General features: G+C 38.1%; 2 protein-coding genes across 3 annotated transcripts in view; both read right to left on the bottom strand.

The window, feature by feature from the left end:
* The window catches only part of LOC132156758 (zinc finger protein 431-like), a 45960-nt gene that overhangs the window by 28282 nt on the left and 3761 nt on the right, over nt 1-13917 (bottom strand). Inside the window, exons 2-3 of the mRNA XM_059565804.1 lie at nt 11361-12752; nt 7061-8276 (exon numbers count right to left, since the gene is read on the bottom strand). Of these exons, the coding sequence (XP_059421787.1) occupies nt 7063-8276; nt 11361-12678 (2532 nt within the window). The 5' untranslated portion in view covers nt 12679-12752 and the 3' untranslated portion in view covers nt 7061-7062. The remainder of the gene's footprint in view (nt 1-7060; nt 8277-11360; nt 12753-13917) is intronic.
* LOC132156835 (gastrula zinc finger protein XlCGF57.1-like) overlaps nt 5721-13917 on the bottom strand; it is a 295441-nt gene continuing 287244 nt past the window's right edge. For both annotated transcript variants that reach the window (XR_009437505.1, XR_009437503.1), the window contains exon 4: nt 5721-7007. The gene's annotated coding sequence lies outside the window, so the exon portion shown is untranslated. The remainder of the gene's footprint in view (nt 7008-13917) is intronic.

Below are 13917 nucleotides of genomic sequence, written 5' to 3' on the forward strand. Positions count from 1 at the left end.
AACTAGCCCCATCATGTTTCTTTCCGGGCTATAAAATACACATTTTTTGGCAGGGTTGCCTTGGTAAAATTTGCATTTTAGGGGCTAAATATCACATTATTGGGATTGGGGTCCCTTCGACCCACGGACATGAAAAACAACTGCAGACGTGGCAACACTGGTTGGACTTAACTACACAGAGCCGTAGTTCACGGACAATCTACACAAAATAGATTTCAAAATCGCAGGCGATTCATTGCCGATTTTGAAAGTGATTTTGTGTAGCTTGTCCGTGAACTACGGCTCTGTGTAGTAAATGCTGCTCCACCTGAACCAGTGTTTCCAAGTCCGTGGTTGTTTTTCATGTCCGCGGGTTGAAGCGACCCCAATACTGTGATGTTTAGCCCCTAAAATACGGATTATACCAAGGCAACCCCGCCAAAAAAAGTGTATTTTAAACCCGGGACGCAATTTTTAATCGGGGAACCCCTTGGTAAGGCGATTGGGCTAGTTTTGGACTAGTTTTGAGAAGCAACTGGGCAGGATTTGTCGTGAAAACCTGGCAACCCTGACCTGAACGCATGTGCTGGAAATATACTACTAATTACAGGAGTGCCTTTACTGTTGAGATGGTGGAGAATGTTGAGCTTAATTAGCCATAGCTCATTAAGTGATCAACATTTAGCTAACTAACCTTCTACAAAATAACAGTATTTTGTTTAACTATATCAGATTTGTTTTAAAAAAAAATTGATAGGACAAACATTCTCCATAATATAGCCTAACAGGGTGGAACTTTAAGGGTGGGACAAGCAGGATAACATATAAAAAAAAATAAGAGTGAGAGTTGAAGCTTACATCAGTTTGTAGTGATGAATTCCGGTGGGAAAAATAAATTATGTAACTTCTTTAAAATGGTCTCAATGAAATTGTAATTAGTGATGGGAAGTTCGATTCTTTTCCGCGAACCGGTTCTTTCGGACGGTTCAATTCAATAAACCGGTTGATAAAACCGGTTCATCGGTTCGTTTACACTCGACATAATGACGTCATTGGCGATGACGTAATGGCGTCACGTCTATCAAACATTCAAATATATAAAGTCAGTAATCATAACTTTAGTCAGTTAAAAACCTCATAATCATGAATAGTTTACATTTGAGTTTAGCAACAACACACCCAAATACAGTAACAGCAATAATGTGCATACAAGGATTTAATTCTTGAAGATATAAAGTAAATAAATTACAGTCGTGACCAAAAGTTTTGAAAATTACATAAATATTGGAAATTGGAAAAGTTGCTGCTTAAGTTTTTATAATAGCAATTTGCATTTACTCCAGAATCTTATGAAGAGTGATCAGATGAATTGCACAGTCCTTCTTTGCCATGAAAATTAACTTAATCCCAAAAAAACCTTTCCACTGCATTTCATTGCTGTCATTAAAGGACCTGCTGAGATCATTTCAGTAATCGTCTTGTTAACTCAGGTGAGAATGTTGACGAGCACAAGGCTGGAGATCATTATGTCAGGCTGATTGGGTTAGAATGGCAGACTTGACATGTTAAAAGGAGGGTGATGCTTGAAATCATTGTTCTTCCATTGTTAACCATGGTGACCTGCAAAGAAACGCGTGCAGCCATCATTGTGTTGCATAAAAATGGCTTCACAGGCAAGGATATTGTGGCTACTAAGATTGCACCTAAATCAACAATTTATAGGATCATCAAGAACTTCAAGGAAAGAGGTTCAATTCTTGTAAAGAAGGCTTCAGGTGGTCCAAGAAAGTCCAGCAAGCGCCAGGATCGTCTCCTAAAGAGGATTCAGCTGCGGGATCGGAGTGCCACCAGTGCAGAGCTTGCTCAGGAATGGCAGCAGGCAGGTGTGAGCGCATCTGCACGCACAGTGAGGCCAAGACTTTTGGAAGATGGCCTGGTGTCAAGAAGGGCAGCAAAGAAGCCACTTCTCTCCAAAAAAAAAACATCAGGGACAGATTGATCTTCTGCAGAAAGTATAGTGAATGGACTGTTGAGGACTGGGGCAAAGTCATATTCTCCGATGAAGCCCCTTTCCGATTGTTTGGGGCATCTGGAAAAAGGCTTGTCCGGAGAAGAAAAGGTGAGCGCTACCATCAGTTCTGTGTAATGCCTACAGTAAAGCATCCTGACACCATTCATGTGTGGGGTTGCTTCTCATCCAAGGGAGTGGGCTCACTCACAATTCTGCCCAAAAACACAGCCATGAATAAAGAATGGTACCAAAACACCCTCCAACAGCAACTTCTTTCAACAATCTAACAACAGTTTGGTGAAGAACAATGCATTTTCCAGCAAGATGGAGCACCGTGCCATAAGGCAAAAGTGAAATGTTGAAATTTTGGGTCCATGGCCTGGAAACTCCCCAGATCTTAATCCCATTGAGAACTTGTGGTCAATCCTCAAGAGGCGGGTGGACAAACAAAAACCCACTAATTCTGACAAACTCCAAGAAGTGATTATGAAAGAATGGGTTGCTATCAGTCAGGATTTGGCCCAGAAGTTGACTGAGAGCATTCCCAGTCGAATTGCAGAGGTCCTGAAAAAGAAGGGCCAACACTGCAAATACTGACTCTTTGCATAAATGTCATGTAATTGTCGATAAAAGCCTTTGAAACGTATGAAGTGCTTGTAATTATATTTCAGTACATCACAGAAACAACTGAAACAAAGATCTAAAAGCAGTTTAGCAGCAAACTTTTTGAAAACTAATATTAATGTAATTCTCAAAACTTTTGGCCATGACTGTAGGTGTCATCAGCGCAGAAACCATGATCCACGCACTATTCAGTTCAGAATCAATCACCAAAAGAATCTGTTCGGTGTCAGTCGGCTTTACGCTGAATCACACATGCGCAGTATCATCAGCTCTTCGGTTTTCGAATCGGACGCATCCGAAATAAACGGTTTTTGGTTCATACAGTATATAAATACAGTACAGATATTTCATAAATCATCCCTTATTCCTAGTAAACATAGAGTCTTAATTATTCTCCAACTTCCCTGAAAACCCCTTTGGCCTACACATTATCTACAATATACAGATTAGAAACATTCCTCTTAAAAAAAAAAAAAAAAAAAAAAAGCAAAATAGTTATTTTATCACACTTTCCGATGTTTAACAAGATACTTAAATTACACGCATGCGGAGTATCATCAGCTCATCTGTTCTCAAATCGGACGCGTCCGACAGAAACGATTCTGGGTTCAGTGTACTGCTGATCCGAAAACCGATGTAACCGGATCTTGACTCGAGAACGAGAACTGCTCCAGCAGTGGGCATGTCTGGCTCAGCGCGGTGTTCATCTTCAGTTCGTTCTTCACAGCAGTTCACTAAGAAGAACCGGTTGAATTGAACGATTGGTTCACGAATCAGACATCACTAATTGCAGTCGGTTTTGGAAGGCGAGAAAGTATGTACTAACAGGGTGGAAAATTATGTCAGGGACACGGTTATTGATCAAAATCAGCTCCAAATAGCCTACATACAGCAATAACATGATGTACAATATATATATATACAGTCATGGCCAAAAGTTTTGAGAATTACATAAATATTAGTTTTCAAAAAGTTTGCTGCTAAACTGCTTTTAGATCTTTGTTTCAGTTGTTTCTGTGATGTACTGAAATATAATTACAAGCACTTCATACGTTTCAAAGGCTTTTATCGACAATTACATGACATTTATGCAAAGAGTCAGTATTTGCAACGTTGGCCCTTCTTTTTCAGTACCTCTGCAATTCGACTGGGCATGCTCTCAATCAACTTCTGGGCCAAATCCTGACTGATAGCAACCCATTCTTTCATAATCACTTCTTGGAGTTTGTCAGAATTAGTGGGTTTTTGTTTGTCCACCCGCCTCTTGAGGATTGACCACAAGTTCTCAATGGCATTAAGATCTGGGGAGTTTCCAGGCCATGGACCCAAAATTTCAACATTCTGGTCCCCGAGCCACTTAGTTATCACTTTTGCCTTATGGCACGGTGCTCCATCGTGCTGGAAAATGCATTGTTCTTCACCAAACTGTTGTTGGATTGTTGGAAGAAGTTGCTTTTGGAGGGTGTTTTGGTACCATTCTTTATTCATGGCTGTGTTTTTGGGCAGAATTGTGAGTGAGCCCACTCCCTTGGATGAGAAGCAACCCCACACATGATTGGTGTCAGGATGCTTTAATGTTGGCATGACACAGGACTGATGGTAGCGCTCACATTTTCTTCTCTGGACAAGCCTTTTTCCAGATGCCCCAAACAATCGGAAAGGGGCTTCATCAGAGAATATGACTTTGCCCCAGTCCTCAGCAGTCCATTCACTACACTTTCTGCAGAAGATCAATCCGTCCCTGATGTTTTTTTTGGAGAGAAGTGGCTTCTTTGCTGCCCTTCTTGACACCAGGCCATCTTCCAAAAGTCTTGGCCTCACTGTGCGTGCAGATGCGCTCACACCTGCCTGCTGCCATTCCTGAGCAAGATCTGCACTGGTGGCACTCCGATCCCACAGCTGAATCCTCTTTAGGAAATGATCCTGGCGCTTGCTGGACTTTCGTGGACACCCTGAAGCCTTCTTTACAAGAATTGAACCTCTTTCCTTGAAGTTCTTGATGATCCTATAAATTGTTGATTTAGGTGCAATCTTAGTAGCCACAATATCCTTGCCTGTGAAGCCATTTTTATGCAACACAATGATGGCTGCACGTGTTTCTTTGCAGGTCACCATGGTTAACAATGGAAGAACAATGATTTCAAGCATCACCCTCCTTTTAACATGCCAAGTCTGCCATTCCAACCCAATCAGCCTGACATAATGATCTCCAGCCTTGTGCTCGTCAACATTCTCACCTGAGTTAACAAGACGATTACTGAAATGATCTCAGCAGGTCCTTTAATGACAGCAATGAAATGCAGTGGAAAGGTTTTTTTTGGGATTAAGTTAATTTTCATGGCAAAGAAGGACTATGCAATTCATCTGATCACTCTTCATAACATTCTGGAGTATATGCAAATTGCTATTATAAAAACTTAAGCAGCAACTTTTCCAATTTCCAATATTTATGTAGTTCTCAAAACGTTTGGCCACGACTGTATATATAAATATCTCGTACTGAATCAGAACGTAGGAATACTTAGAAATATACTAAATAAGAAGATTAATACAGTAAGGATGGTGCTAATCAACAGCTATTATGAACTGGAACAAACGGACGGTTTCTCAATCATGGAAAATATATATAATCTACACTCACTTTTCCACATGCACGCACACAGTAACCCGATGTAAACCACAACTTAATGGCAATTCAGCGTGGATTAATAAGTATTAGAAGTCCGAAAATTGGCGGACTTTCCATTCTCGCACGAGTGACGCAGCTGCTCTTCACTTCTTCAGAAGCACGGGATGATGTGGTAGCATCGAGCACTCTGATTAGTTGGGATTATCCGGGACATTCAAGAATATCCAGGCCTTTTGTACAAACACAGCTCATTGACATTTAAAGGAACCTGCACTGAAACAAGTCACTTTGAACAGAGCTGTTTTTGACGGTAAAAATTGTGTTGTTTTAAACTACAATTGAGAAATTTAAACTAAAGTATGTTATAGACTTTTTATTAAGACCCTAAAGAGTCATAACAACTTGTGGAAAATGGGCATCCGATGACTCCTTTAAAATGTCTCAAGGTATCCTTTACACACAAAAAACTTTCCACACTGAGAGCAGGTTCAGTTCAGTTCATTTTATTTATTTCCCAAAGGCAATTTGGTTGCAGCAATCAAAAATTTCACATAAACAACAAAAACACAATACATTTCCTTCCTAAAAAGTTATTAACTTAAATTTATAAAAACTTCACAACTGAGGGGATAAATGAAAGTTATTTTACTTCCCTGGTTTACAATCAAGCCAATTCATGTTTTTCACTTTTAGAGAATTAAACCAGCACAACAGTGAAAAAGATAACAGTAACTCAATATAGGATCTGTAGAACATGCACATCAATGTTTTGTCCACATTAAATAACCTTAGTTTCCGCAAGCAATACAATCTTTGCAGCCCCCTCTTACACAAAACCTCAGTATTGGGAGAAAATAAGCATTTGTTATCCAACACAGTGCCCAAAAACGTGTACACTCTCGATACCTACTCCATTAATGCTTGTTTGCTTACACTAAATAGATTTCATCCAAGAGTTAAAATCAATATTCATCGTCTTAGTTTTATAAACATTAAATGCACAATATGTAAGATTACAATATCCCAAAACCACTAGAAGTGTTATATAATTTGCTGACTTGTGTACTTACATTATCCCGAATGTTTCAAAGAATGTTTAAAACTAGTTACACGGACAGTGGCCATAGTCTTATTGTGTCACCTGCCAATTACTTCTTAACCCCTCCATTTCTGGTTTTGTTTTGTAGAAAACATGGAAACACCAAAGACGCTTTAATGTTGTGTGTTTTAATAGACTGGTGACGACCACACAGAGTAGCATTATAACAGGACTTTCAAACGTATCTAGTATGTTAAAACAGCGCTGCTTTACCTCTCATACGCACAACTGGAAGCAGTGGAAGCGATCAACTCTGGCATAATAAAAGCTTTCAAGCTATACGCGTGTCAAGGTTCGTTGGCCTTGTTTCACTTAGACGGCTTATTTTGAATAGACGCCCTCCAGCGGTGAAAAATTAAATTTTGTGCCTTTACAGTATGTTTCAAGAAAGCATTCTGACACCACATAATAAAATCATAAACCACAGGGCCAAACATGGAGTCCTCCTCACTCATTAAGCTAACAATTATGGAATTATCAGCAAATGTTATAATATGCCTATTTCTAAAACTACTTTTACAGTCTTTGTGTACAAGATAAATAATAAGGGGGAGAGGACACATCCTTGAGGTGATCCAGTTGATGACAGTCATTCAGAAAAACAGTCATTTACTTTAACTCCCCAAGGTGAAAGGCTTTTATGAAGAGTGGGTTACCAAATTAACCTTTTAGTTTCCTTTCTGTGTAAGTTTTTCCAAACTGAGAGCAAGTGAAAGACTTTTACCCAGTATGAATTAACATGTGCCTCTTAAGATTACGGTTACATATGAAACTCTTTCCACACTGAGAGCAGCTGAAAGGATTTTCTGAAGTGTGAGTTACCAAATGAGTCTTAAGCTCTTGTTTCAGTGTAAAACTCTTTCCACACTGAGAGCAGCTGAAAGACTTTATCCCAGCATGAATTAACATGTGCCTCTTAAGATTACGGTTACATATGAAACTCTTTCCACACTGAGAGCAGCTGAAAGACTTTATCCCAGCATGAATTAACATGTGCCTCTTAAGATTACGGTTACATATGAAACTCTTTCCACACTGAGAGCAGCTGAAAGGCTTTATTCCAGTATGAATTAACATGTGATGCTTTAAGCTTACTTTATTTGTAAAACTCTTTCCACACTGAGAGCAGCTGAAAGGATTATCTGAAGTGTGAGTTACCAAATGACTCTCAAGTTGTGCTTTCTGTATAAAACTCTTTCCACACTGAAAGCAGCTGAAAGGCTTTATCCCAGTATGAATAAACATGTGCTTCTCAAGGCTTTCTTTGCGTGTAAAAGTGTTTCCACATTGAGAGCAGCTGAAAGGCTTTAATCCAGTATGAATAAACATGTGATCCTTTAAGCCAGCTTTCCGTGTAAAACTCTTTCCACACTGAGAGCAGCTGAAAGGCTTTATTCCAGTATGACTAAACATGTGATCTTTTAAGCTAGCTTTCAGTGTAAAACTCCTTCCACACTGAGAGCAGCTGAAAGGCTTTATTCCAGTATGACTAAACATGTGATCCTTTAAGCTAGCTTTCTTTGTAAAACTCCTTCCACACTGAGAGCAGCTGAAAGGCTTTATTCCAGTATGAATAAACATGTGATCCTTTAAGCTAGCTTTCTGTATAAAACTCTTTCCACACTGAGAGCAGCTGAAAGGCTTTATTCCAGTATGAATAAACATGTGCTTCTCAAGGCTTTCTTTGCGTGCAAAAGTGTTTCCACACTGAGAGCAGCTAAAAGGCTTTATCCCAGTATGAATTAACATGTGAGTCTTAAGTTTACTGTTATATATGAAACTTTTTCCACACTGAGAGCAGCTGAAAGGCCTCTTGACTTCTGTTGTTTTAATGCTGGAACTCACTGATTTTTTGCCATTGACATCTTGATCTTTCTGATCCTGATATTTCTCCTCCACCTCATTCAGATCTTGCCTTTCTTCTTTCATTAGGCCTATAAAAAAAGAATGAAAATCAAATGGTAAATTTAAAAAATAAGAGGATACAATATTTGTGTACGAAAACGATGTCAAAACTGTCCTTTGTTAACACACTGCAATGAAAATAACTAAAATCACTGCATTATGCTGACAGGTCAATAGTTGGTGATATCACTTTGTAAAGAAACACTACACACTGACAGCTCCAGCAAACAAGGTTTGTTCTTTGATTACTTTCTTTAATTTAACAATTTAAATAACATATTACATTCATATCATTGGGAGAAACAATGTTTAGTTTGGTCACTGATTCACACACACACATAAAACACTGAACACTTTGAGACAAATACAATCTGACTGAACTCGAATAATTACACATCACAGATCACTGATTGGGTCAATCTCACGAATCTGTTGAAACGCCATGGCATTAATTATTTTAAATATTAAACATGAAATTTAGTAACATTAAAACATCATAATAAAGACAATACTGTTCTCTACCTTACACACAGAGTATTTCAACATAGGAAATAAATTTTTGCATTTGATTGCATTTTCTGCTGAAATTCTCATTACCGCAATGCGTCCAGCTGTGTCTGAACTCATGTTGTAATTCAAACAAATTAGAATTAAAATATTCTGTAAAAAGTAAATGGATATTCTGCTAGATTTTTTCACACTACAGAAAAATGACAGACTGAATATTCATGTATAATATTAACGATACAATAGTCGAAAAATAAAGTGTCCATGACTGATGAACTCATCCTCCACAACATTTTTTTGAGGGACATTTATACACATTTTATTTTTTTAGATAAATCTTGATTTTAAATTATGCAACACGTGGCAGAATAGTGCCTGCAAGTAGGCAGATCTTTTCATATTGTTAAAGTTAAAATTTCTCTTGTCAGAAAGTGTACACGACAAATTGATTATCATTGCCGAAACGCGTAGTTTTACACATTTTGAAAAATGTTAGATTCAAAAATTTCTTATACTTCATTGATGTCTGATTATATACACATGGAGTAAAAAATTGGCTACATTTTTGCTACAACACACCCTTTACGGCATTAGTTCTGGCTTTTGTTCACACAGGACTCATTCTGGGACTGAACCTGGATGATATGGGGGGGGGGGTTGCATGAGTGCATGTGGCATGGGCAGCTTACACATTTGGAAAGGCACCATCAATGCTGAAAGGTATATCCAAGTTCTAGAACAACATATGCTCCCATCCAGACGTCGTCTCTTTCAGGGAAGACCTTGCATTTTTCAACATGACAAAACCAGACCACATACTGCATCAATTACAGCATCATGGCTGCATTGAGGGATTCGGGTACTGAAATGGCCAGGCTGCAGTCCAGATCTTTCACCAATAGAAAACATTTGGTGCATCATAAAGAGGAAGATGCGACAAAGAATATCTAAAACAGTTGAGCAACTAGAAGCCTGTATTAGACAAGAATGGGACAAAATTCCTATTCCTAAACTTGAGCAACTTGTCTCCTCAGTCCCTAGATGTTTGCAGACTGTTATAAAAAGAAGAGGGGATGCCACACAGTGGTAAACAAGGCCTTGTCCCAACTTTTTTGAGATGTGTTGATGCCATGAAATTTTAAATCTTATTTTTTCCCTCAAAATGTTTTTTTTTTACAGTTTAAACATTTGATATGTCATCTATGTTGTATTCTGAATAAAATACTGAAATTTGAAACTTATTATTTGATTACTTCCACATTTCATTCTGTTTTTATTCACAATTTGTACAGTGTCCCAACTTTTTTGGGATCAGGTTAGTACATTCCTAGTGGCAAGACTGACTTCAAACAGTTTCTGTACAAAAAGTACATAATTATCAAATACAATTACTGTAATTTACCAAAAGGGTTTTTTATGTTTCAAAGATTGTGGTACACTTGTAGCTTCAAGACTAACTTACTACAGGAGAAACTTCAATATCTCCATTATTGTACAAACAGTGCATAATTATTCTTAGAAAAAACAAATACTGAAATTCACCAAAAGTGTTTTTTTTTTTTTTTGGTTGTTGTACACTCGTAGTGACCAGACTGACTTACTAAAGGTTACATTTTCACAGTAACACCTTTACAGCTTGTACAGCACACAAATATTTTTATAGAAAACTAATTTATCAAAATTCACCTAATTCTCTTTTTTCATGTTCTAAAGGTTGTAGTACACTCCTAGTGGCTTTTGATTCTACAGCACATTATTTATATTCATATTTAGTCATTTATTATTTATTTATTTATTTATTTGTGTATACAGGTATATATGGTTTATGAGGACAAAAATGTTTATAATGTCATGGGTAGTACAATATAAACATGGTTTATGAGGACACTTCCTGTGTCCCAGTAAAACAAAAGGCTTAAAAAGAGTAGTTTTTTTAACATGATTGTGTACTGTACTGCATATATGAAGGAAGGTATTGGCAAAATCCCACCTGTAGTAAATCACTTTGAGTTATACATGCCTTACAGTTTGGCAATGTTTTATTTAAAATGTTAGAAGTCACGCTAGTTAAAATACATTGGACGTTTTAAACCCAATCGGTGGAATTGTCAGACGGTCCCTTACACATCAAGCGCCACTATAGCAAGTCAAAGCTTTCTCTGGTTTAAATTTGCTGCTACAATACACTTAGGCTGTTTTTAAATAATATTTTAACGTTGATATAAAGTTATTGCATAATGTTAAAACTAATCGTGGTTGTGTTATATTTGTAGGACTGACGACTAAAGTAGTGGCACACGAAAGCGAATGTCTAGCGAACATTGAACCTAAAACTAACTTTACCACGCTGGTTTCTACTACTAGCGTAAAACCTATACAGTCTCCCAGGCTCGGAGTTCAATACAGTTTCTTGATTTTCAAAAAGCAAAAATAAAGTCTAAAGTAAGAATTAAATCTCCTCAGTGTCAGTGCAGTTACATTTCCAGAAGAATTTTAAAACATGGTTTTAAGACAATTTAATGATAGTTAACGTCTTATTTTTGCATAAAGGATTTGTGTATGTACCACAAATATTATTTAAAGATGAATGCAGAATAAACACCAACCTCCTTTTTTGTCATGTTTTATTCTCCTGGCTCCTCTCGTTTTATGTTCCAGGTTTCTGGCTCCTCGGGTTTTATTCTCTCGGCCTCTGGTTATTCTCCTGGTTTCTGGCTCCTCGGGTTTTATTTTTCGGGTTTCTGGCTCCTTGGGTTTTATTCTCCAGGTTTCTGGTTCCTCGTGTTTTATTCTCCGGGTTTCTGGTTCCTCGTGTTTTATTCTCCGGGTTTCTGGTTCCTCGTGTTTTATTCTCCGGGTTTCTGGTTCCTCGTGTTTTATTCTCCGGGTTTCTGGTTCCTCGTGTTTTATTCTCCGGGTTTCTGGTTCCTCGGGTTTTATTGTCCGGGTTTCTGGTTCCTCGTGTTTTATTCTCCTGGTTTCTGGTTCCTCGTGTTTTATTCTCCGGGTTTCTGGTTCCTCGGGTTTTATTGTCCGGGTTTCTGGCTCCTCAGGTTTTATTCTCCGGGTTTCTGGTTCCTCGTGTTTTATTCTCCGGGTTTCTGGTTCCTCGTGTTTTATTCTACGGGTTTCTGGTTCCTCGTGTTTTATTCTCCGGGTTTCTGGTTCCTCAGGTTTTATTCTCCGGGTTTCTGGTTCCTCGTGTTTTATTCTCCGGGTTTCTGGTTCCTCGTGTTTTATTCTCCGGGTTTCTGGCTCCTCGGGATTTATTCTCCGGGTTTCTGGCTCCTCGGGTTTTATTCTCCAGGTTTCTGGCTCCTCGGGTTTTAATCTCCAGGTTTCTGGTTCCTCGTGTTTTATTCTCCAGGTTTCTGGCTCCTCGTGTTTTATTCTCCGGGTTTCTGGCTCCTCGGGTTTTATTCTCCAGGTTTCTGGCTCCTCGGGTTTTAATCTCCAGGTTTCTGGTTCCTCGTGTTTTATTCTCCAGGTTTCTGGTTCCTCGTGTTTTATTCTCCAGGTTTCTGGCTCCTCGTGTTTTATTCTCCAGGTTTCTGGTTCCTCGTGTTTTATTCTCCAGGTTTCTGGTTCCTCGTGTTTTATTCTCCAGGTTTCTGGCTCCTCGGGTTTTATTCTCCAGGTTTCTGGTTTCTCGTGTTTTATTCTCCAGGTTTCTGGCTCCTCGGGTTTTATTCTCCAGGTTTCTGGTTCCTCGTGTTTTATTCTCCAGGTTTCTGGTTCCTCGTGTTTTATTCTCCAGGTTTCTGGCTCCTCGGGTTTTATTCTCCAGGTTTCTGGTTTCTCGTGTTTTATTCTCCAGGTTTCTGGCTCCTCGGGTTTTATTCTCCAGGTTTCTGGCTCCTCGTGTTTTATTCTCCAGGTTTCTGGTTCACTCGTGTTCTCTTCACTCTCCTCTTTAACAAACATCTTCACAGCAGCAGATCTCAGTTCAAATGATACTCCTCCAAATATTCCTGCTTTTCATCAAAAAGTAGTCACTACTGTGAGGATGAGAATATTACAGGTATTACACGCTGGACTGGAGAGAGGAGATAAGAAAAAAAGTGATGTGTCATACAGCCAAGTATGGTGACCCGACAGCTGTGTCCCAAAGTTGAGTGTACACACTTCGAGAACCACGGACTTGGAAGACCAGGCAAAACCAGCAATTATCAATATCAAAATCAGTTTGCTAAAAATAAACAACATTTTTTTTAATAATTTTCCATCCATAGTGTTTCAACTTTTGCATTGTTTAACTTGTTAAAGGTTGCAGATTTGGCTTTTTTAAGTAGTGCATCAGTGAAAGTCTCTTTGTAACAAATGCTGCCTTTGGAGGCAATCATGACTTTTCTTTTCACCAGAGAACTAAACATCTCTGTGCTCATATTAATAGATTATTATTGATGTTGAAAAGAGCGGAGAATATTTTTTTTTTCAGGTTTTTTCGGGGGGATAAATTCAAAGAACAGCATTGTTTGTTACATTTGTTACAGTTACATTTACAGTGTTTGGGAAGGTTACTTTGGAAATGTAATAGGTTACAGATTACAAGTTACCCTGTTTAAAATGTAATGGTAGTTTAACTTTTTCAATTACTTTATCAAAGTAATGTAACTAATTACTTTTTAGTACTTTTTGATTACTTGTCTAAATTTGTAAAAATTAAAGAATAATAAATAAAAGCATATATATCAACTTAAATACAGTTATCTAATAAGCATGTGTCGTATTCTGTGTAATAAACTCCTGAAACATTGGTGTTTTTTTTAAACTGCTGTCTCTGTATATGATGATAGTTTTCTCAAAATAAGTAAAATGCACATGAAGTGACACAGAGCAGTTCTAGAAATTATGTTTATGTGCTCGTGTACTCCTATACTGAGGCAGCAGAGGTTGAAAACACTGCGAGCTTCAGTAGGCCTATGTGTAGTAAATGAAACCATGTCTTTGCCATTCATTTACAGGAGGGGCAGACTGGGAAAAAAAATCAGACTGGAAAATTCAAACTCATACAAACAAATTCATGGACAAAACTATTTTTTGTATGGACCTGACATAAAAAAGGTTTAAATATTTAATTTGGGGACATGCAAAATAATTAAAAGTTCTCTCCTGAACTGCACCTTCACTTCCATTTTTCTCTTCAGTCTCTTTATTTTGCCC

The sequence above is a fragment of the Carassius carassius genome, chromosome 1, assembly GCF_963082965.1.
Source record: "Carassius carassius chromosome 1, fCarCar2.1, whole genome shotgun sequence".
Lineage (NCBI taxonomy): Eukaryota > Metazoa > Chordata > Actinopteri > Cypriniformes > Cyprinidae > Carassius > Carassius carassius.